This window comes from Falco peregrinus, chromosome 6 (assembly GCF_023634155.1).
Source record: "Falco peregrinus isolate bFalPer1 chromosome 6, bFalPer1.pri, whole genome shotgun sequence".
In the NCBI taxonomy this organism is placed as follows: Eukaryota; Metazoa; Chordata; class Aves; order Falconiformes; family Falconidae; genus Falco; species Falco peregrinus.
Window position 1 is genome coordinate 46,475,702 of NC_073726.1, and position 24,848 is coordinate 46,500,549.

The 24,848-nt window shown below is 36.9% G+C and overlaps 1 protein-coding gene across 5 annotated transcripts in view; it reads left to right on the forward strand.

Moving 5' to 3' along the window:
- The window catches only part of BLTP3B (bridge-like lipid transfer protein family member 3B), a 61,714-nt gene that overhangs the window by 12,751 nt on the left and 24,115 nt on the right, over window positions 1-24,848 (forward strand). For 4 of the 5 annotated variants that reach the window (XM_055808769.1, XM_055808766.1, XM_055808767.1 and 1 more), the window contains 10 exons: window positions 4,955-5,117; window positions 6,187-6,225; window positions 9,292-9,383; window positions 10,914-11,103; window positions 13,433-13,573; window positions 14,143-14,313; window positions 15,560-15,740; window positions 17,054-17,137; window positions 23,504-23,686; window positions 23,789-23,907. In XM_055808769.1, the coding sequence (XP_055664744.1) occupies window positions 4,955-5,117; window positions 6,187-6,225; window positions 9,292-9,383; window positions 10,914-11,103; window positions 13,433-13,573; window positions 14,143-14,313; window positions 15,560-15,740; window positions 17,054-17,137; window positions 23,504-23,686; window positions 23,789-23,907 (1,363 nt within the window). Of the gene's footprint in view, window positions 1-4,954; window positions 5,118-6,186; window positions 6,226-9,291; window positions 9,384-10,913; window positions 11,104-11,144; window positions 11,270-13,432; window positions 13,574-14,142; window positions 14,314-15,559; window positions 15,741-17,053; window positions 17,138-23,503; window positions 23,687-23,788; window positions 23,908-24,848 lie in introns of those variants that run through there. The other variant, XM_055808768.1, reaches the window with a different exon arrangement.

Genomic DNA, 24,848 nt, shown 5'->3' on the forward strand with positions numbered 1-24,848 from the left:
CCAAATGTAATCCAGACTTCTGTTGTTTCTCTCTTAAATCCAGAGGTTGGAGTTTCTGTTGACGAATATGACAAGGCATCTGGTGTTCTCTCCAAACCTTTGTGGAGTGCTGCTCTAAGCTTCATGTGGTCTGTGGCCTTTGTTATACAAACCATAAGCTTGTGCTTTCAGAGAAGTGTTTTCCTCTGTCTTCTCAGCTGTTCTTGGTTATGTTTTGTTTCACTTCTTGGCCATCTTCTCTGCAAGCACAGTGGAGTGCTTTGTTCAGAGCTCAAAGCCTGCATTGTCACAAACAAAACTTTAGAAAAATAAGTATTTCAGGTAAGGAAAAAATGCATCTTCGGTGTAGATTTTTACTTGTTTTAGAGGAAAAAATAACTGTTGTGGTCCTGACAAAATACAATGATTGTAATTTACTACTCTACATATGATTCTTACTACTGTGCTGTTATTGTGCAGTCTTTCAAGCTTTCCGCTCAACTTAGTCTGTGTTGTGTAAACTGAAGTTGAACTGTCTATCTAATTGCATAGTAATATTTGGTGCGAGCGTGTGTGTGTGTGTGTGTATATGTATGTAACCAAGGGAGCTATGTCAGGCTGCTTGTGATGTTGATAACTTGCTATTTCTGGATTCTTGCATTTAAAGTGTGAAATATTTTATAGCATTAATCTACCTTATAGAATTGAGTATTAAAACTGAAATGAAATTCATGGTGTCAGATATAGTAATTCAAATCTCAAATTATATGCCTTGAGAAAGGAAGGGTAGTTTGTGAAGCTGAAACAAAATCTTTGAAAAGAGTTTTGCTAAGTATAACTTGTGGTATTAGCAAACCAAGTATGTATTGCCTCAATAACAGTGATGTCTTACTGCCACAGCAAAGCAATGTAACAGAAGGCTTTGGTGAACTCAGCCACGTCCTTTATGTCCATTCCTCTTGCCCTCCCCTTTTACTTTTTCCCTGTTCCGCTTTATTTACTTCTTGTACCAAGTACTGGGTATTAACACTTGGTCTGTTCCCTAGAAAAGAAAGATCTCTCAGGAGTTCATGGTATGTTGTGCAGGGAAATGCCCCTGTTATCCAGGCCTCCACTCCCAATTTGACCCAGTTTTTAATGAGTAATTAACTCATCCTAAGGAATGAGCACCAGGGTGAAAAAACAAATGGCAAGCTGGGGGAGAGCTGTTTGCATGTGCCAAGTCAGAGAGAAGAATGTGTGCATATTATGAAGTTGGTGATAATGTTAGTTCTGGGTAGTTATATGAAAAGCTCATTGAGAATGTTTAAATCACGGATCATGTCATGATGTTTCAAGATTTCTAATTATTACATATTCAGAATTCCATGATTCTACCCTAAATGGGAAGTACTTCTTCGCTTTACATAAAAGTTGTATCATAAATATGATAGCCTAATAAGTTCCCAAGTCCAAGCAATTAAGCATTTTAGGTTACCATACTGACACAGCAGTTCTTCAGATAAAGATAACTTGCAAACCTCCAAAGCCATGCTGCCTTCTCCTTTGATTTTGCCTGGCAATAAATACTAAAAATGTCTCCAACACCAGACTATTAGCATAATATTAACATTAGTTAATAAAATCAAAAGTTAATAGTAACAATTTTGTCAGTGATGATTATACCAATTCATGGCAAGTTCACTAGAACTTGCACTAGACACACATCAGTGTCTGTGGTACGTATTCTCCCCGAGTCTCTGTTGACCAAGTGCAAAGCACACCAGAAAGGAAAGTCAAAGCTCTCTGGCTCACTGGGGCATGTCCTGCTTTGATGTACCATGGGATCCTAGAACAATACCATTTGGAGTATTGTGGTTGCCCCAGTGCTTTTTTAAATTTAATTTTTAATTCAAAATGCTGGTTTTTTTTTTTTTGTCATTTGTCTCTTCTTTTAATTTTGTGTATGAAGATCTGAATTCTTGTAAACTCTAACGGATATGATCACAATGTGTTTTGCAGGGCTAGCTGTCCAAATAGACAAACTTGTAATTTTTTTTATTTTTTAAGTTGAGGCCACTGTATAAAACTAAAAGGTTTTCCTGTTATATCAAGTAGTATGAAATGTTTCTGAAGTGCTGAAAATCTTCAGCAAACAAAAGTGTATTCTGTAGAGCAAGGAACTGGCACAAAACCACAAAGTGTTGGCATCCTCAGTGGAAAATTGGTTCTGGACAAGCAGATAGACAAAGCAGATGCGGTTGTTGTGTATTATGAAGTTACTATGGGTTTTGAGGAAATGCCACAGTATCACTCAATTGAGTTCCAGCTGTGGAAGGAGAATGAAGAGATCTGCTGCTAGTGGTGTCTACATGTGAAATACCTTCTCACAACTCACCTGTTAGAAGTTTCTTTCTTTAACTCTTGAAATGAAGGCTGTAGTCTTACAGGTGGAGATCCTCTATGTCAGTCTATGTTGAATGAAGCAACATTCAGAGCATTTTTCCTTTTGCTGACTGCAGGAGAGATAACAAATTCAAAGCAACACTCTTGGAAGAATTAAAAGGGGGGGAAGGTAGAAATGGTGGGGGAAATCATGATCCTTGTTGAGATTGCTTTCCCTGTCCTCCTCCTCCTCCTTGTTGGGAGGGACTGGCTTGTCAGTTTGAAGGATGTCAGAAGGAACTCAAGACTGGCTTTGCTGACTTCATTCTCATCCTTAATGGTATTTTGGTGTATTTTTCTCTGTCAAGTTTGGAAACCCATTCCTGTAGATCCTCTGGGTTTCACTGTGATGTGTCTGCAGTTGAGACCAAGATGATGGTTAGATCTGTCTCCAAGTTGAGTGGCATTTCTGGTGTGACATAGCAACGGGGAACCCTGAGCAGGACTTGCTCCACAGACTCTGAGTCTCAGGAGATGTTTTGTGTGTAATGGCAGAATGTTTTGGCATTTGCTTGATAAATGTGACTTAAAACCCACAAATTGTTGTTAGTTTAATGTTGTCTCTCATCCAGAACGTCAAGGGTGAGAGGTACTATGATGTGACTGAAAACATTCAATGGCTACTTTTTTTCTTCTAAGTATTTGAACTGGGTGAGTCAGATGAGACTTGTCAATATGATTTCTGAGATAGGAGGCTTTATATTTTGCAGTTACTAATGGGATGTTTTACTGAGGCAGGTTATTCAGCTCTTCCCATTACTCTTTTCTTGTTAAAATGAACAAAGAAGGGTAACCAGAAAATTAAATAATTTTAAATCCTTTGATCTCCTCGTAATGTTTCTGAATGGAGAAGTACATTAGTTGTCAAGCAAAATATATTTGTCAATAGCCTTATCTTAATATATTTTTAGTACTGAAAATCTTCATGAACCAAAGCTCATTCTGGCTGGATTTTTTGTGCCTTGTAAGCAATAAAGAAATGACTGCAACACTTTTATCATAAGAAACAAGTCTAGTATTATTTGCAAATACGTTCTGAATAATTTCAGATGGTATAGTAAAAAAAAAAAAAAAATCTGAACAAACTTCTTCCCCTGTGCACCTCCACCTCCAGATGTCTTGATCTTCGGGAGTTCCTTTTTGTGATTAAATCGACAGGTGATGAAACTGTAAGTTTATGATGTCTGGCTGAATGTTTCACAGGACTGTTAAAAATGAGCGTTTGCATTTTGTCAGGCTAGGTAAATGCATTTCCAAAGCTTACCATCACAAGAATGCAGTAAAGCAGCTGGACTGAGAAAATGCGTACCATGTTTCAAGCCACACTTGGAAACTGTTAAGAGGAAAAGCTTGCCAGCCTTCTTTGCCTTCTTCACCTTCCACCATCTCCCCCTGAGTATCTGATGTAATAAGGACTTCATAGTTCAGTTAGAAATTGCTTTCTTGAATGGGAAGGAAATACTGGAGTTGCACTCCTTGGGGTATGGCTTCAGGGTGATGTTCCCTGATTTGGGTCAGACCAACCCCAGTGCTCTCTGCCTGCGGAACATCAGTGTGGGGAGATTTTGGTGGGAAGAGTCACAAAGCATAATGCAAATGGTAGTATTTTCTACTACCTAATCATGTAAAATAAGACCCAGTTTGTAAGCAGAAACAATTTTGCATGGCAGAACACAAGTGTGTTTGTGTAGCCTATGCTTCTGCTCATGGTGAATATAATGCTACAGCTGTTGGTCTGGGGATAGAGTACCCATGATTTTTGTCATGTTATCTCACAAGGATGTGAACCATTTGACAGTCACATAGATTGTTCTGTTGTAGCAGTAAATCATAGTGACTTTGAAGTGTAATGAAACTTATTACATATGTACTCTTAAATAGTTACATTTTTTAGCCCTTGTGTATGAGATTGGCCTTTCAAATTTTCATCTACTATGTACACCATGCTGCTATGTATGTATGAATATGTATGTTTGTCTATTTCTAATTTATTACTAAATTCTAGGATTAAACTTCATGGACATTGTAAATAAAACTTTTACTTTCGAGATTTTAACTGTAAATATATATAGAAAGATACTATTTATAAGGAGTAGCTTTTAGTTACTCCTGCTGAGTGAATTCTAAGCCACTCCTGCTTGCTCTAAGAATGACAGTATAAGGTGTAGAGGGTTGGGATTTTTTTTTTCCCCCTTCCTTTGAAAAACTAAGGAAAAGTGAAATGGAATCAATTCTACCTTATACAGTTTAAAATAAATAGTTAATACTTTTAATCAAGGATTTGTTTTTCTGGGTGATGGACAGATTTCAAGATACCTCATAATATGTTTAATTTTGTTCATATATTTGTAAATGGAGTTAATGAGATGCAGAAATTTAGAGGGAGAAAGCAATTCCATGGTACCATTTCTTTTCAGGATGAAATTGTACCTAAGAACCTAAGATGATTTCCTCACCCCCAGACCATTCCTTTAAGTTAGAGTGGCAGCTATATGTGTGACAGCTGTGATGGCCTTGCGTGCATTTACTTAAGGTGCATGTTTGGTTTTAGGTTCACCAAAAATTTGTCACCTGACAAGATCAACCTGAGCACATTAAAGGGGGAAGGTCAACTGACCAATTTAGAGCTGGATCAAGAGGTGCTTCAGAACATGCTGGATCTTCCAACATGGCTTGCTATAAACAAGGTCTTTTGCAATAAAGCATCCATTAGGGTAAGTATTTTATTGTGCTCGAATAGTATTTAGCTAAGTCTTTCTTTTTTCTTTGTGTCTCTGTAAACTTTCAAGCAACTTTTGTATTAAGGGAAGATTGTGATGAGTGCTTGGTTAAAATTTTGGAGAAAAACCAAAGATGTTACCAGCAGTAATTTCTTACTAATTTCTGTTTCTCATGTGGAAACATGGAATATGTATGGAAGTGATGAAAATAAGTGGTGGTTTAAAAAATTTTTTTTCTTAGTAGAATTTATTTCTGCATGTTTTGAAATACGGGTAGAGATAAAAGCTTGTATTTGCCCATGGTAATTAGTCCACTATAATTATTATTCACTTTTTTGTTATTTCTTCTCTTTGCTCCTCTCTTTCTATTGCTTTACCTCTTGTTCTTTTACTGTTTCTAAGATTATATTTTTGAGGGGTTCTGGTCTCTGAGGGAAATCTGGAGACACTAAATCTAGTAGATACTGCTTTTGTGGTCCTTGTGGCTGCTAAGAATTGAAACAATGTATAACATCATTCCTAGAATATACTCATGAGAGTAGGAAGTGAAGCTGTGGCTTGTTTTTGACAGAAGTAATGATCTGGTCAAACCCTTGCACCTCTTCAGTCTTTTGGGTTTTTTTCATTTTGTTTTTTTTTTTAACTTCCCTCTAATGGGAGATTGTCCTGATTTTTCTGAACTTGATAGTTTGTTGCAGGTATCCATTTGTAGGCCAACAGAGCAAATGTGGATTTTCTTTCCTTTTAAAGCAAAGAATGTGGAAGACAGTGGTTGCTTTTTCTGATGCTTGACAACTCACTATTAAAGAGACAGATTCTGTTTTGTCCCTCTGTTTTCTGCTCAGTGATAACGAGATTTTGAAGTTCTGTTAATGCCTAAAATGTCTGTGTATATAAATTTGCTATACGCTATTTTCAGATAAACTTGATATTTTGAAAGTAGTATTATTATGACTTCAGAAGTTACAAATTTGTATACATAAAACATTCTAAAAAAAATATGCTTTATTTCACTGTATTTTTAATATTTACTTTGCTTTTAGAATAATGTTTTCCCTTGCAGATACCATGGACAAAATTGAAAACACACCCCATCTCTTTGGTGAGTTCTGAGATCAACTCCTAAATATAGTCTGTGTAGCAGAATTTCTTAAATATTTGTATAGTTCTCTTGACTCTAGAAATAACTGAAACATTAACAGGCCTTTACTAAAGTGTCCTCTGGGTAGTGGCAGAACAAGACAAAATGCCTTAATGTTTTTGTTGTTAGGTTTGTTTTCTTAATCAGTGGCTTTGGGTGTCATCACTATAATGTTTGACCTTTAGCTAATACTTGTCAAGTTCTTCAGTCATTACATCTTAATTTGGGTTCACCTGAAGGGTACTTATTTGTCCAATTAACCTTTCTACAAGCTCCTGCCTGTCTTTTGGGGGTATCTTTTCTAAGGACTTTTCTGTTCTACCTCTGTGCTCTACCCAATGATCTCAGTTTACGGGGTTTCTGTAACAGCCTAGGATTCAGCCTGTATATAAATAGGATGTAAGATGTGTAGATAGGACTCAACAATTTAAGTAATGCTAATTCTTGCTTTTTTTTTTTTTCATTTATTTTTACATATACTAAGAAATCTGGTGGCACCAGAAGTGATTTGCTTGACGATGACTAAACCTTTTTAATGTTTATTTGGGAATGAATATTCCTTTAACTGTTGTGCTTCCCAGTCTTGCAGTGAATTCCTGAATGTGCCTGTAATTCCTTAGTTCTGAGTCAGACTTGGGAAAGGCATGTTTTAAATACTTGATGCTTTTGCTAGTGACCCAGTTGTCATGTACTAATGCCTGTACTGCTTCTTCCTGACACAGAGAGCTTAGTGTGGTAATACTGAGATGGGATGATTCAACCTCTTGCCTGTAAGATGCAACTGCCAAATCAGAAAACCAGTTTAAGCCGTGCTATTCTTAAAGATTACATACTTTGACCTATGGTAGCGAGGCCAGATTGTTTGCTTTGCTCCTATTGAACTTATATGAGCAGTCTTTGAGGCTCAGATAACTTTCAAGGTCACCTTTTTTACATAAGGCTTTCCTTGAACAAGTGCATTGAATTGATAACAAAAGTTTACTCTTCAGTGGTAGACTGTACAACAACCTTTTTTGCTTCTAAAAGAAGGTGGATTCAATGGCCTAAATGTCCAGCTTTAGACCTGTATTACATCACTGAACTTTCACTGTTCTGGTGGGGACATTTCTGCAGCTGAGAGTTTACTTAAATTGGAATAGCGTCCTCTGTTTGCATAGCTTAGGAGATAACTAGAACCCATTTATCTAGCCAAAGGTACCTTCACTGAGCCAGGCTGACCTTTGTGAAAGTCTGTCTGTTAACACAGTGGCAAATGCTAAGTTACCTTTACTCATAATCAATTTCTGTTTCTTTTTGATAAAAAAATCATTTTGAGGAGTGCTTTGGGGACCCAAGGATGCTCTGCAGCAGTTTTTCCTTTATCAAAGTACAGTAGTTGCCAGTGAGAAAAGAATAGACAGATATCTGTGTCCAGGTGTTCTTTGTTACCTCCTATTTATATTACGCAAACTCCTTAAATCACTGCCCTACTGTTCTTTGTACTAGTCACATAGTGAAGGAAATTGTTGCAGAGGTCTTAATTTAAGAAACCTTAAAAGAATGGTCAAACACCCAAAAATGTTGGGATAACCAGGAGAAATCTTGGCTTCCTTGCTGCCATCCTCAAACTAAGGGATTGGGTTTTTTTCTTGGGTTTTTTTTTCCTCTGTTGTTGTTTTGCGAGGCAAGTTATTCATTGAGACAGCTAAGAAAATAATTAAAAGATGTCTAGGTCTACTGTTAACAGCTCACACTTCCCTTTCAAGCATCAAAATGTAGTGAAATAAAAATAAATCCAGAGTAGAGAGTTTTATGAATTTGTAGGTAATAGTCAGGGCATTTCATGGGTAAGAGTAGCACAGAAGAATGTGTAGCAAGTGGATTATGAAGACAGGCATAATTAACACAATATAATAATAAAGCCCAGTAGGTAGTACAGGTTGAATTATGAAAAATCTAAAATAAAGAACAAAGCTTTTCAGTGTGGTTTGTGTGCCCTAAGAGCACGTATATGGAGGAATTCAGAAGGGGTGATATAAAGTCAGAAATAGACAAGGAAGTAATATTAGCTGTTGTGTTTTGAATGAGCTTCCAATGGGACAAGATTCAGAACTACAAGCCTCAAAGTAGGAGCCTTCTCAGGTTGTATGTTAAATTTAGGTCATAGGTCACAAACATTGTAAGTTAGGAGATTCTTGGATTAATTCGGTTGCTGGGAATAAGGTTCTGTATTTGGTTTGTTCCCCTTTATTCACCCACGTTAACACACATTATAGCTAATGCATACCATAGTTCTGCTATTTAAATACAGCCTTCAGTTAAAATAGTATTTAGGTGTCTCATTCCCTTATTCCCAGATTCTTTTGTAAGTGTCTCACCTCAAGTACAAAGAATGTAATAATAGCATACACTTTTACTATAATATGTGTTGTAAATTATAGTAGAATATATAATTTTAGAAATTAGTTGGTTTACTAGATCTACTGAAGATTCATATACACAAACAGTGTATACATAGTCATGTATGTATCAGATATATTCAGATTTTGTTTCAAAGATGCAGCACAAAACTTTATCTGCTATCACAAATTTTAGTGAACTATTTTGAAATATTTTTCCATTAAAATTTTCTGAATTTATTGAACCATTTGGGAAAACTCAGGAGGTATTAAGTATTCCACTGAAAGAACAACCATAGAGGAAGAAACCCCAGATAAGTATGCATTAAATCATGCCTCTTTTGAAAATGTGTGTGATGGATGAAAAATATTAGGGGATCAAGAATTCTGTAATCCAATATTTAAATGGGAAGGTCTGCTAGAATTCACAAAATTTAAAAATTTATATGAACAAATTTTAAAAAAAGATTATTCTAGTACGTTACAAATTAAGGGAAAATTGACCTTATAAGAAATATCAGAAAAAGATCCTCAAGTGATTTTTTTTGTTTTGGTTTTTTGCTCTTCATATGTCATCTATTTACTTTATCTCTTAGATCTCCAGTTGCAAAACAATGTGCAAATGTTTTGTTTTCTTCTGTTTTTCAAGTCCTTGGATAAAGTTGTAATGGAAATGAGCACATGTGAAGAGCCACGTGCCCCTAACGGACCCTCTCCTATAGCAACTGCATCCGGACAGAGGTCAGTGATGATACATGCAATTGATCCAAAAAAGTTTGAATTACTCATTTTGAATTACTAGAAAAGTTAGATCCCCTGCACATTTCCAGAAGTGTATGGGGTTGCAGCTTGCCGTTTCCATCTTTCCACATTTTTATTTTATTACTTGTGGGTGGAGTTATGTATGTATAGTGATAATGGAATTATCTAGACCCAAGCCTGGAAAGAACGTCTGAACTGTGTATGGAGTTTCCTAAGCATGTTTCATATGGGTGCAACTACTGCATCAAAAATTTACCAAGTTTAATTGATAGTAAGATTTTTCAAAAATTAAAGATAACTTCAATCTTTTTGGAAAATATATGTAATTTTATAATTGGGCTTGGTTTTGTTTTTTGTTTTTTGTTTTTTTTTTTAACTTTCCTTTTTTCTTTGTTTGGTCTAAAAAAAAAATCCAGTGTTAAGGACTATTTGTTAGTGTTGTAAGTTCTGTTTCCTTATTGTAGCAGCCAAATTTTCATGAACTATTACATGCACACTGTGTAGCCCAAAACTCAAGTAATTTGGCAGGACAATATAGCATTACATCAGTGATTTCCTTTTTATGGACCCAAAACATTTTCCTGTAGGCATAGGAACCCATATACAGAGAATCAAATTTGATGATTCAATTGCTTTTCTTATTTTAACTGCTGCGTGATGTGTAGTTGTCCATGGGCCTCTGCATCTCCTAGGGTACAGCTTGAAAATCATTGCCATAGAAATCCTGTGTAGGCTGAAAGTTATAAAAAGGAAAAGGAATGACAAAACACATAAACTGTACTTTTAAAGCAAGAAGAAAAAAAACCCCAAAGGCAAAAAAATTTAGATCTTAAAAGAATATTTAAAATGTATTTTTCCATTCACTAATCTAAAACACTCAGAACACGTAAGATTTTTATTAAAAATTAACTGCAACTGCATTATCTTTTTTAGTACTGGAATCCACGTTGATTTGGTGTAGAAATGTAGCCACCATTTCTTTTACAGAATGAAGCAAAGCAAATACTTTATTCAATTTTACATATATGAAAAGTTACTAGTTTTAATGGATGGCATAATTTAGCTTATAGAGATAAACACTAACCAGATCGGAATTAAATAATTAATTTGACGTGAAATACTTCTTATGTATACATGAAGAAGAGTACAATTTCTATGTAATGCTGTAGGCTGCTATTCCTATGTTTGTATAATACAGATATATCTTATACATTTATTTATATATATATATATAAAATAACATGGAAAAATTGTATTAATTTTTCTACTTCGTGGAGATTTATCTTGATCCAAAATACGTTCTTTAATGACTGTTTTTTGAATTTAGGATCATAGAGTGGAAATTACTGTAAACTTGATCAAGTATATTTAGCAAAAAATTGTAACTGGACAATACATTACGAACTTATTTTATGGTTTGTTTCATACTGCATTTCAGCTGTTTAGTAACTTTAATTTTGTGCCCTTTTATTAGGTTTGTATTTAATATGTTGGCATTTCACTTTTTAGTGAATATGGCTTTGCTGAAAAAGTGGTAGAAGGCATTTCGGTTTCTGTGAACTCCATTATAATAAGGATTGGTGCAAAAGCCTTTAATGCTTCATTTGAACTTTCCCAGCTGAGAATATATAGTGTAAATGCTAACTGGGAACATGCTGACCTCAGATTTACCAGAATACAAGAAGCTCAACGTGGAGAGGTAAAAATTATCTTTTGCTAACTTTTTTTCCTTGTTTTTATCGTAAAGGAGGAGGAATTGCAACCTTATACAGTCTAGAAAACATGCCGTTACTGGGAATGGAGACATTCTGTGCTCAGTAATTTCAGCTGTCCTCTAGGAACACAAGGATGTAAAAATGGTGGATGTAAGTCAGATCAAATGTCATGTCTCTAGTGGTGGCCAAAGTGGATGCTTAGGGAAGACTAGGGCAAGCATACGTACTGTTCCTCTCTTACATTCTCCTCTCCAAGCTTGTGACCGTTTAAAAGTGCAAACTAGACCAGACTTGAAGAGTACTGAAAGAAAAAAGAATGGTATGTTAAATGTGGAAGGATAAGGCATTGTGCTGGGTTTTATTATTATTTCTATTATATTTAAAGGTTTAACTGGTTAGTTATTTGCTTGTGAGGGTTTGCCTAGTAAGTTTTTTTCTTTAGGTGGTTTTACTGAATTTTAACAAAGTTCCTGTGCAAGAATTTAATATTTTTCTTTGAATAACTAGATCATATGTATACAAAGAAATAATAGCAGTGAAGTGCATACTTTTTTCCTTTTGTCTGGGAGAACTTACAATGGAAGTCCTGGAATGGTGTACACCATTCTTTTGCTTTCTCACATGTAGCCAGGGTAAAATACATATTGAGTGCAAGGTTGATTCTAAATAGTGTGTTGTTTTGGGAGAGACTTATTTTAGCATGCATTTGGCCTTTAGATAAATAATAGGTGTTTCAAATTTTGCCCATTTAGAGATGATTCTTTCAGAACAGATTTTACTCAGAGTTAAGGAGCCTGGTAGTTTCTTTTTATGTAATAAAAGAAACACCAAGAGAATGTTAGTTAAAAATACCCCAAAAATCGTTAAGTTGAAAACTTACATTTTTTTCTCTTTCCTGCAGCTTATCTGTATGCTAATACTCTTGTTAATGAAGTCTAAAGAGGAAGAATTAAAGTTTGACTAGATGGAATTTTGCATTGCCATCTTTTTTGACTTTGTGCTTTTTAGGAAGAATAGTCACCCCATACACAACAGAGCTGTACTTGCGGAGCGTTACTTTTAGTGCAATGAATTCTGGAAACACAAATTTCTAGAAACTAGTGAATGATTTGATAGCAGTATATTACATGAACAAAACTGACGCTGTACTATAAAGATAACTTGCTAAACTACATTTTAAGGGAGTAAGCTTTTAGCTTTGCACTGTAGCTACACTCTTAATGGAATAGGGAATCGCCTTAGATATTTTTTTTAGAAGCTTCCATTCATGCTACATCTCCTGGATGAGGAGAGTAGGTACTCTGCTTATTCTGCAAACAGTGGTTTTTAGGCTCCTTTGCACTGTGCCTTTCCATCTGGCTTGCTTTGTTGTGTGTGTTCCTTCCCAAACACATCAGCTATGTTTTACTTAAGTCTCTGCTTATATTTGCAGGATACAGGCTGTACAGTTTTCAAATTGACATGAGGAGAATGACAGCTGAAAAATAAAGACACATGCCAAACAAACACTTCCTTCTTCCACTTTTCTCATGGCTGGTTTTTTTTTTTTTTCTTCAGAGTAATGTAGGAAGGAGTTTTAGAGAAACTAGAATTGATGGTTTTTTTCCTCTTGATGTCTGTTCATTTGCTGTTCTCCATGATGTTGCTGCTGGACAATCACTCATTTTCCTATATTTGATTTTCGATATCCAGCTGTACTTGCTGCTCTTGTATCATTATTCTGCCATCATTATCCTAACATTTGCTTGCTGTGTCTTCTAGAAATCCATGCAAAGGATTCAAAGCTTGTGGGGTCTATATGGCATGCGATGTGCTTGATGTTTCACGTTCTTTTTTAATTGAAATAAAACACTCCAAAAACCTCTGCCATCCTGTAGCTTTGCTTCCCTCTCTGGTTGTTTTTTTTAGTTATACTAGGATTTAGCATTTTGAAACCAAACTACATAATCTTCTTTTCTTCCTCTACCAAAAGTAACCTAGTATGCAGTAATTGTAACCTTTATTTTCTTCTGAATATTTTAAATGCTGCTTCTAACCTCTGCCTGCTTGGAACTAGCTTAACATTTCTGTGACATTCTGGAGGTAGAGGGAAGGATCAGGGCTTTACATCCTGATACCTGTAAGTGGAATAACAAGTGACTTGTACTTGTTCATATGGCTTTGAATGAAGTATACATGTGTGTGTATGTGTGAGTATATATGTGTGTGTATATATGTACGAATATGTACATACACATGCACACACTTAGGTACAAATGAAACATGTCATATTGCATGAAGGTGCTGTTCTGTTTTTTTTCTTTCTTTTTAAAGGTTTTGACTTTTAAAGAAATCAACTGGCAGATGATCAGGATAGAGGCAGATGCAATCCAGAGTTCTAAGCATGAAATCATGAGTGCTCCAGTTCGACTGATCACTAACCAATCAAAAATTAGGGTCACGCTTAAAAGAAGGGTAAGCTTAAAAAGTTTGAATTTTTTTATTATTTCATGAATTGATTTTTAGCTCTTGCTCTTAATGCATTCATACACATAGCGAGGCTTTTAAAGTTAGGCCATATCAAATGAGAATTGGCTGATCAAAATTTTAAATATTATATGATTGGTAAGACTGTAGAGTTTACCAGAAATATTTCAGGCAGAATTTGAAGATGAAGACCTTGCACAGGTCCTACTAATGAAATTGCTTGATCTGCAGAGCCTTGTTTATGACGATGCATGTTTTCTTACCTCTCTAGATTCAGGCAATATTTACATTACTTACATTTAGAGAAATGCCTCAGTTTAATATCCAGTGCATACCAGATAAATAAAAAGCTAGGCATAAATATACTATATCTTAGGTACTTCTTAGTTAATGAGAGGAGTAAGATTTAAAATAAAAACTGTTTGCTATTTATGTGGAAGAAATTTCCTTTTTGGGAAGGGTGGTTTTGCATTCAACTTTTTTATTCCTTGCATTTAATATTAGAAATGTAAGTATATAATGAACCCATTTGACTTGTTTAAAATTTTATTTTACAGTTAAAGGATTGTAATGTCGTGGCATCAAAACTGGTTCTGATACTGGATGATTTGCTGTGGGTTTTGACCGATTCCCAGTTGAAAGCCATGGTGCAATATGCCAAATCTCTTAGCGAAGCCATAGAGAAGTCAACAGAACAGAGAAAAAGCTTGGCTTCTGAAACAACACAGGTATGATAATTGGTTGTCTCGCTATATCATTATTATATGTTCTAAAATGCAACACAGTGTGGTTAGTTGTGCTAATTTATTTTACAGAATGTTATATTTCCATTCATCTATATATTTTAAATTACATTGTGAATGATTCACAGTAGTATGAAATAGACTGTTTTACAAGATTTTATGTAGTGATGCTAATTTCAGGAAGGAACAAAGTTGTATTTGTCCATGTAAAGTATTTACTTAACAGTTGACTAACATGCTTAGTAAATCTGCTGTCCGAATGTTTTGTGTTTATGAATTAAAAAATAGTAATAAGGACACGCTAAGATAACCTTAGTGTGTGGATAGATATACTTACTATAATGATTTTAAGCGCGTGCCATTTGGTTTCATGGTACTGAAAAATTAGCTTTCAGTAAGAGCTTTCCATCGTGCAGCTCTCTTGTTGGAATACATAGTGAAAAATAATTTTGCTTTTAACATGTTTCTGCTGGTGTAGATGTGATATTGCACCTAAGATAGTCTTACATTAACTCCTGGTCACCTTTCAGCATGTACAGCGGACTAGACCAGCTGGGCTGTGTGAGTGTTGGGGGAAAGGAACTTGCTGTCTCTGAAGAAGCAGCACAAACACCCCGATAAAAGATAGTCCTATAAAAATAAACCGTAACTTATTACTAAGACTGAGTAAAGTCATTTTTAAGAATCTCTTGCAATAAAGCTCCTGTATTGTAATGGAGAGTTTAGTTCTTGTGGTGGTCCTGATGATGTGATGTGATTTGATGGTTAGCTGTTACTGAGCAGGGAGGTCCTGATTCTTCAATTCCCTGTACTTGAATCTCACCAATTTCCTGATACTGTCACTAGCTCACGTTCAACCCTACTGTGATGTAGTTTGGGGAACTCAGAAATGACCCCAACAAAAACATGATTGTTTTAAGTTGGTTTAGTTCCCTGAACAGCTTGCAACAAAAGTTAGAAAAGTACTACTGGTGCAAGTGACAGGAGTGTAAAGAAGTGTGGGGAACAGGAGAATGAGGATGCACTGGCATTGCCTCTTTGTGACATCTAGCCATTAGTTCAACTTAATTTTGTTACAAACCAGCACATTTAAATCTCTGTAACATCCAAGGTGAATGCATGGGGTTCAGATTTTTTTCCTTATTTCGAAGGCTTGTTTTGAGTCAGTACAAGGATACTTGTGCTTGAAAGGAAGGATAAACTTTACAAATTGATGTAACTGTTTTTTCAGAGCTCTGCCCCTGCGCCCAGCTCTCAGCAGGTGAAAGCACACCAGACAACAGCAGCACCTGATCAAAATGATGCAATAGTAAAATTGTTTAATGATTTTGATGTTAAGGAAACTTCTCATCACTTAGTAATCTCCCATTTGGATCTACATATATGTGATGATATCCATTCTAAAGAAAAAGGTAATTTTTTTAAGTTGTGTGCCTGTGAACCATAATCATTAGAAGACATTTTTGGGATTACAGTAATGTTAATCAAGAGTCTTTATTTTAGAGAAATAATCAGAATTGTCTTCAGTGTCTGTGGACACATTTAAATTAGCTAGATGCCTCTGTCAAGACAAAATTTCATTATTAAATGGAATTATTTTAGAATAAATGCAATAAAAACTACGTTGAGTGCTAGTAGCTCAGTGTTTTCCTGTCCTAGAAACTGATGCTGTCCGGTCTGATTGTTACTGCTGTTTTGCTTTTATATTGTAAGTTAACTGGGTTATGAAGAATGCAGTGGCAACATTACTGAGGCTTGAAAGGGTTACTATACAATTTGCTTCTGTAATAGTATTATAAAATACAGACTAATAAAAGAGCAGTCCTCTTTGGTTACTAATTTAGAGAATTTTATATGCTCTGCAGCACACAAAGAATGGAGCGAGTGTTTTGTGGTTATAATTTTCTGTGCAATGCTTGTACTTTGCTTTTTTTTTTTTAAATTACAAGCTATTGCATATAGCTGAATTTAGAATCAGAAAAAAAGACAAATGACTCTTCTTTTACACCTTTTAAAAGTGATCAGGAGAGAATGACATCAGTGTATATCCAAGGAGCTGGCTAGTCACTGAAAAATTTAGAGGTGTACAAGGTCTTCCTGAAGAAAAAACTTAGGTTTTAGCAAAGACACTTGTAGACCAGCAGAGCATAAGGTTCACTGGCTAAAGACATATTTCCTTACATGTACTATATCTGCTGCAGTTGGGATTTATCATTCTTAGTGGGATTTCTTTACTGGTCTTTTATTTTTGGCCATAAAGTTTGAATTTAGCAGTGGAAAATTCAGAACAGAGGACTTTCAGAAGACCTCTTCACTGCAATAAAATATGTCAAATAAAAAAAAATTATATTTACAGTATTCTTGAAAGTAAATGATGACTTTGAATGACTGATCATAATCATATATTCAGTGTGGAAAGTTTTGTTTCAGGAAAAACTGCACTAATATGTGTTCAAAGAGTTGCCTTTACTTTTTAATAGCATTTAAAACAATATACAATTTTTTAGTAGTGATCAAGTACAGAACATGGAGTTCTTCAAGCTGATCTTTAGAAACCAGTGAAGACTACCTGAATGAAAATTTTGAGGGAAGATAATGAAGTTGGAAGGAGAGCCAGTGAAGGAAAGGAGGAAGTAGCTATTAGGTGTTCAAAGGAATGCAGCAATGTGAGAACTAACATGCTAAATACAATGTCTGCAGAGCTGAGCATTGTTTTATTTTACAGACCCAAATAGACGTGTTACAGGAGGGGCCATGCAGCTTTCCTTCAGCTATTTAACAGTGGACTATTATCCATTTCACAAAGCAGGTATGAAAGTGAGCATTTGTGAATTACCTGTGAATGTAACTACCTTGCTCAAATACTAAAAAGTGTGTGTGTGTGTGTATATGTATATAGCTTGGATAATAATGTTCTAAGCATTTGAAATACACACCTTTTCATTTCCTTCTGTATGCATACACAAATAACGGAAGTAATAATGTGGGAATCAATTTAATTTCTGTGAATTAGTTACTTCAGGCCAAACACTTTTCCTTTTCACTGTACTGTTTGGTCAACAAAACGGCATTTACATATTTCTGACATGAATCATGTGTTGACAGAGGAAGGCAGTATGGCAGACTGAGAATTCACTGACTGGGTATTGGCAAGAGTCAGTCTGCTAGATGTATTCCCCTATAGAAGCCTTACGTTTTATGTCCATTTCCAAGCGATGTTTACTTTTTTATTTCATTTTGCTAAACAGGAATCCAGCGTGTAGAGATTCAGTTGTATAGCCTTTTATTAAGGAATTGTTATTAAACTGGTGTTAGCAATTTCCAAAGAAGCATTTCTTACAGATAATCTCTAGTAAATATGTTTTTCGGAAATCTAGAAGAAGAGATAAAATAAGTTTTTGCTGTTGAATTGGAGATCAAAGGCAATCCATTACAGTGGGGGATTATGCTTTGTTGTGCTTTTTACTAACACAAACCAGTCAGTTTGGAGTGATTATCCATGTACGTTAAAGATGTGAATTGGCCATAGCTTGCCTCATGTCCTTCTTGTCACTCATGGTTGCAGATGGAATCCTGTAATTTCAGTCTCTTTCATGCATAAGTAGCAAGTATAGTTTTTGCATCTTAAAAAATCTGATTTAGTGTAGGTCAAATAAAAACACACAGCCCTAGAAAAGAATATGCTTAAGAAAACCAGTTATTATTTCTTTGCTATAGATTGGTCTAATATGGTTTGAAATTTGTGATACTAGTTTCCTGCCCTATAAAAGTGGGACCTTAAGTTATAGAGGTTTAACACATGCCTGTCTTGTGACCCAGATGTTTTTCATTTACTGTCACTTCTGATGCAGACCCTCACTTAGGCATAGTAGGATCTATCTGTGATTTCTGTGAGCTTCCCTCAGAGAAATGTAGAGAACCAGGGAAATAAATAAAGTTCTTTCTTTTGGAAGGGTTCTTAGCCAGATAGAACCATGCACTGTAGGCTCTTGGATGAGCATGTTAAAAGCTCACTGAGAATGCTTTTGGGTAATGGTTACATGGGACGTAACTCCAACTACGTGAAAACAGAGATGGAAAAGATCATCTGCAGAACAAAGGTGGTGCCTCTAAAGGTAGTATTCTCCTGTGGTCTTAAACAGCGTGCCATACAAATACGTTTAAGTAAAAGGAATCTAGGTCTCACTAATAAGCTATGACAAAAATCTGCTAGAGGTGGTGGTGTTTGATCTAATAGGGTGTATGTGTGGAGGGACAAGGAACATGCCAGAAAGTTTCTTTTTCTGACTTAAGATGTCATAATTTTCTCACAGTTTCGTGGGTGTGGCAATTCTATGGGCAAACTATCATCACAGAGCAGAGAGTCCCTTTACTCAAAGTAAAAGCATATTCATCTTTATCTTCAAAGTTCGAAGGAAGTTCTCTAGCCATGTAGGTATCATGCCTCTATATACTGCTATATCAGGCTATCACCTGACATGCAGAGCATTCCTACCCTGCAGTCAAGGCTCTGCAATATTGCATACTGAAGGACACCGTATTAATATTCTGTAACAGTGGGCAAGGAGGTTGTTTTCTGGTGTTGTACCTTTCTGACCTATGCCATATTTAGAAATAGCTGTTTTGGTATAGTCTTCTTCGAAATTGCAATTAATACTTCAGGAAAAAGCTCTCGACAATTATTTTGCAGATTAAGTACTTGTGTCGTTTTTTTGTTTGTTTTTGTAACAGACCCCACCCAGAAAGACTCTAAAGAGAGTCTTGAGGTATAATTGCAGTGGGGTAAATTTCTAACCCATTGAAAAATCAAGCCTTCCAACAATAGCCTTTCATAGTACTTAACAAAAATTAAGCAGGTTTTATGTCTGTTGACTGCGATAACCCTAACATAAGCCAAACTTATTGGATGTTGTAAACCTGTCTGTAGAGCAATCCATCACTTCACTTGTCCTCCAGACCAGCTCTCACAGAAACTTCTATCCAGATCCGTTATCTGTGCAGCTGATGTGTTCCTGGATGATGATCAGAGAAAGCTGCTGCTGTGCCGTCATGCAGGACATTTTGCAGCACAGGAAATCCGTGGTTGTGCTGTTATATTGAGACAGTATGAGAAACTGGACAGCATTTTCTTCCTGGAAAACCAGCAATAAATTCACGTGGTAGCAACATCAATTCCAGCTCCACTAAAATATTGTTTTCTTGTTACAATGTGGTCCACTCTTCATTTTTCACAGATAAATGTGGTAATGAAATCTCCATATATAGAATTGTAGAATAGTTGAGGGTGTAAGGCATCTCTGGAAACTGTCTTGTTCAACCCCTCTGATTAAAGTGGTGTCAATTAAAGTTAGCTTCCCAGGATTGTGCCCAGTTAGGTTTTGAATAGCTCCAAGGGTGAAGACTCTACATCCTCCCTGGGCAATTTAGTCCAATGTTTAACCAACCTCACAGTAGAAAAAGCTTTTTCTTTTTAATGTTTCAATTTAATTTATTTCACTTTGTGCTTATGGCCTCTTGTCCTGTCACTGGGCACCACTGAGAAGAAACTGGCTTCCCTCTCTTTATTTCCCTGTCATACTCAGTCATTTATAACATTGATCCCTCTGAGCCTTCTCTTCTGCAGGCTAAATGATCCCAGCTATTTCAGCCTTTCCTTGAGCAGTGTTCTAGTCCCTTAAGTATCTTTGTGACCGTTAGCTGGACTCCCTCCAGTAGATCCATGGCCACCTTGTAGTGGGGAACCCAGAACTGGACGCAGCACTCCAAATATAGTCTTGCCAGCGTTCAGCAAAGGGCACAGATCACCTCTGTTGACCTTCTGGCAGTGCTTTTCCTAAGCAGCCAGCCCAAGGTGCTGTTGGCTTTCCTTGCATCAAGGACACATTGCTTGTTCATATTGAACTTACTGTCTCAGATTTGTGGGTTTTTTTCTGCAAAGCTGCTTCCCAACTGGTCAGCCTCTAGCCTGTACTCCAGATGCTGGACTTTGATTTCCCTTTGAAGTTCATGAGATTACTGTGGGGTCACTTTTCTAGCCTTTTGAGGAATGGTAGCACAACTGTCTGGTGTATCAACCATTCCTCCTAGTTTTGTACCATCTGCAGCAAAGCTTTTCAGGGTGCACTCTGTCCCATCATCCCGGTTATTAATGAAGATATATTGGCCCTGAAGATACACCACAGATGATTGCATCTAGCTGGAGTTAATATCGCTGATCCCAACCCTTGAAGACTAATGGTTTAGCCAGTTTCCAGTCCACCTCGCTGTGTCCTTAACTAGTCAGTACTTCATCATTTTGTCATTGAGGATGTTACAGACACTGTTAAATCTCAGCAACATCCGATGCTCTCCCCTCATCCATCAAGCCAGTCATCTTACAGTAGAAAGCTGTGAAGTTCATCAGGCATGATGTCTCCATCATAAATCCATGCATGTGTACTCTCAATCACCTTCCTGTCGCAATCACCTTCCTGTCCTTAACGTATTTTGAAATGGTTTCCAGGATTATTTGCTCTGTTGCCCACTGTTACCTTCCTCCATTACCTCCTTTGAGGTGAAGCTGACTGGCTCCTTGTTTTCATCCTCCTTCTTGAAGATAGGAATGACATTTGCTTTCTTCCAGTCCTCAAGAGCCTTTCCTGATCACTATACAATGATAAACTTTCAAAGATAATTCATAGTGGCCTCCCCATGATATTGGCCAGTGCTCTCAGCACTCGTTCACATCTCATCAAGTTGACATGGACTGGTGTATATCTGATGTGTTTAAGTGTTTCCTGAGTTAATGCTCCTCAGCTGAGGGGAAGGTTTCCTTGCTCCAGACCTTCCAAAAGGTCTCAGGGACCTGGGAATTATGAAGACAAGTGTTACCAGTGAAGGCTGAGGCAAAGAAGACATTGAGTTACCTTGGTCTTCTCCATGTCATTTGTCACCGGGTCCCCTGTCCCATTCAGCAGCAAGCCCAAGCTTTCTCCTACTCTTTCTTTTGCTGGTGATACACCTGTAGAAACCTTTCTTGTCCTTAATGCACCTTGGTAGATTCAACTCCAGATGGGCTTTGGCATTCCTAACACCATCCCCCATATTCTTTTTGGGTAACTTGATGCTATTTCCACATCTTGTGCGCTTCCTTTTTATCTTTGAATTTAGACAGGAGCTCCTGGTTCATCCACACGGGCATCCTTCTATATCTGGTAATATCCTGCTTTTCAGGGTGGACTGTTCTTTGGGTTGGAGGTGATTCTTAAACATCAGCCAGCTCTCCTAGACTCCTCTTACATACCACAAGATTCTTTCAAGCAGGCCAAAGGCTGCTTTCCTGAAGGCCTGGGCTGTCATTCAGCTTTTTGCCTTGTTCCTTCACCTCAGAATCCTGAACTCCACCATATCATGGTCACTGCAGCCAAGGCTGCCCATGACCTTCACATCCCTGATGAGTTCTCCCTATTTTTTTCATAAGAATCGGGTCCAGCAGAGCGTGTGCTCTTTTGACTGCCTCTGTTAAGAGGTGGTCATTGGTGCACTTTCAGAAACTGCATGGATTGCTTGTATCTTGCTGTGTTGTCCTTCCAGTAGATACTGGGGTGGCTGAAGTTTCTAATGAGGACCAGGGTCATGATACTTCTTCCATTTGTCTGAAGAAGACCTCATCATCTTCCTAATCAGATGATTTGTAGCAGACATTCACCACAATGTCATCCATATTTGAGTCTGCCCTCTAATCCCAACCTGTAAGCGCTCATCATTCATCCCAGGGCAGAGCTCCAGATGTTGCCACTGATCTCACTGAAGGGGCTATTCATCCTCCTTGCCTTCTTGGCCTGTGCTTCCCAAAGAGCTTGTGTCCATCCCTTGCAGCGTTTCAGTTTTGTGTGCTATCTCACTATGTCTCTGTGATCCCAGTGAGATCATAGCTCTGCAACCGCATGCAGATCTCCAGTTTCTCCTGCTCCCACATGTTCCTACTGCTGCATGTGTTAGTAGTGTGCAAGCACTTCAGAGAGATACCTGCCCATACTGACTTCCCAGAAGGGGTATGAGAGCTTTCCCTATAATGCTGCTGTCCTGTAGGTACTTCAGAGTTTATGTGCTTGGGGTGATCCCACTTCAGCCCTGTTTTGGAGAATCCCAGCTTCATGGACTTGAATTTAATATATATTTGCCCTCTTGCTCTCTTCCTGTTTTCTTCCATGTTCCTTTCCCTTCTTCCTTAGCCTGAAGGATATGAATAACCATCAAAAGGCTGTGAGGCAGGAGGGTGGGGAAAAATGTCTCTTGTGATAGGCCCCTCCCTTAAAGCTTCTTCCATGCTGAAATTTAGACTTGATGATTAGTCACAATTTTTTCCCAAAACATTTTCCTATTTTAGTAACAACCATATCTACTCGGTCCCCAGTGTAAGTATCCAAAGCCTCATTAAGTCCCAAATAAAATAAGTTTTCACATGCTGGTATTTAAAGAATGATACACCACTTGACAGAAGTTATTTGTATTGCATCCTTATTATTGAACAGGTTGGTAGACAGTCTTTACGGGGACTGTTTGCAGAGATGTCACTTACTCTCAGGGGTTTAAATGTTTGACTGACAGAAACATGCTAGGGATAAAAGAATTTTCACTGGGATTGATTTTTAAGGCTGTGTGCGCTGCAGCACTGACTGAATTTACCTTATTTTTTGTGTGCCATAAGAGGTGCTAGAGAGCCAAGACAAAGAGAATACATTTCTGGAAAGGGACCAGGAATTTCTTAGGACACAGTTCTGGAAGGAAAGATAAAGCTTGGAAAAAATGAGCATGAGAACATTGTGCTGTTACTTGGGTTCACTTTTTTTAATGGAACATTTTTTTTGCACATTCTCACATATGACATTAATGTGTCATCAAATTTCTGTGAACCAGAAGTATTCAATGAAGTTTTGAGCATTAGTAACTGGTGTTAAAAGGCGGGTGGCAATATTATATTGTTTTCTGAGTGATTTTGTGAAGCAGTGAGACTTGCTTTTATGTAATATGTAACTTCTGTTTTAACATCTGTTATAACTTCTGTTGTTCTATAATTACAGCATGCAGTGAGATTATGTTTTGAAGAAGAATTGTGAAATAGTATAAAATTGTTATCAGATTGCAAGCGAACTTCCAAGTGAGTTAATATTTCCCCCATTCCTCGTTTTTGCAGGAGACAGCTGTAATCACTGGATGCATTATAGTGATGCAACTAAAACCAGAAGTGGATGGGCCAAAGAATTACTAAATGAATTCAAAAGCAATGTTGAACTGCTTAAGCAGGCTGTTAAGGACCAGGTCACAGATTCTCCTCCCAAATCACCACCCGCTGTATCTCCTCAGAACCTACAAACAGGTACTTTGTTTGCATCACTAATGCTCTAATTCCATGAAATGTTAAAACTGTTCTAAAAAAGACTGTTCTTTTCAATGATTCCATCACTATTCTTTCCTACAGGCAAGGAACAGATACCGAAAGGAACACCTAGGGCTTCCTCTGTATCTTCCCAACAACCAAAGGGCAAACTGATGTCTAGTCCTATTGTGGTTAGACTTGCAGATTTCAATATATATCAGGTACATTTCTTCAAGTTAGTAAAACTGGGGCTATTTTGCCCTTGACTGTTACATAACTATGTTTTTTTAAGGGACGGTTCTGAAGCCCATGGAAATTAATAGAAGTCTTTCCATTCATTATTGGATTAGACCTTTATGGACCTGTTCCTGGTTTGTTAAAGTTTGTGGATATTTTATTACCTTTACATTAAATGATGATACACTATAACAATTATGTTTTTCATCCAAGCTCCCCAAACTGTCACATTTGAAATGTCATGGTTTCATTGTATTGTTAGGTACCCAGGGTTTTAATATGTGGTTTTGTGTTTCATGCTGTTGTTAATTATCTTTTTCAAAGTACATCACAATTTTTTTTTTTAATTATTCTTCCAGACCCTCCCTCCTCCAGTGATATTTTGAGTAGATACTTTATCCATTCTTCCTCCCCCGGCACACGTGCACACACCCTCACCCCCCCCACCTTGTCTGAATGAGTAGTTTTAGTTCTGGTTGTGGTCCAGGTTCACTCTTTGGTGTAAGTAGGAGGGAACTGGAATAAAGGAGGAGTATATCTCATAAGACAGATTATTAGTTATATGGGAGGATCTACTCTAAATTTCTAACAAAATGCTTAGTGTGTGCCTTTAGTCATTGTGACTTTTGCTTGTTCTGGTTCCAGATTTCAATGGCTTTTTGCCATGTTGATTCTGGTAGAGTGGGAGGTTGCAGCTTGCTGCTGGAAGCCTTCAGCTGTTTGAAGTGGTTTTATAATATCATTTTGTACTGTTAATGTTTTCATTTGCCTTCTACTCTTCAGATTCTTGTCTCCTCCTCCCTACACAAATTAATTTTCAATTTTTTAAATTGTCACTATTTCTATACAATTTACAAAAAGATATTTTTCTCAATAGAACTGTTATTACTTGAATTATTGTGTGTGTTAATACAGAGGTGTTTGC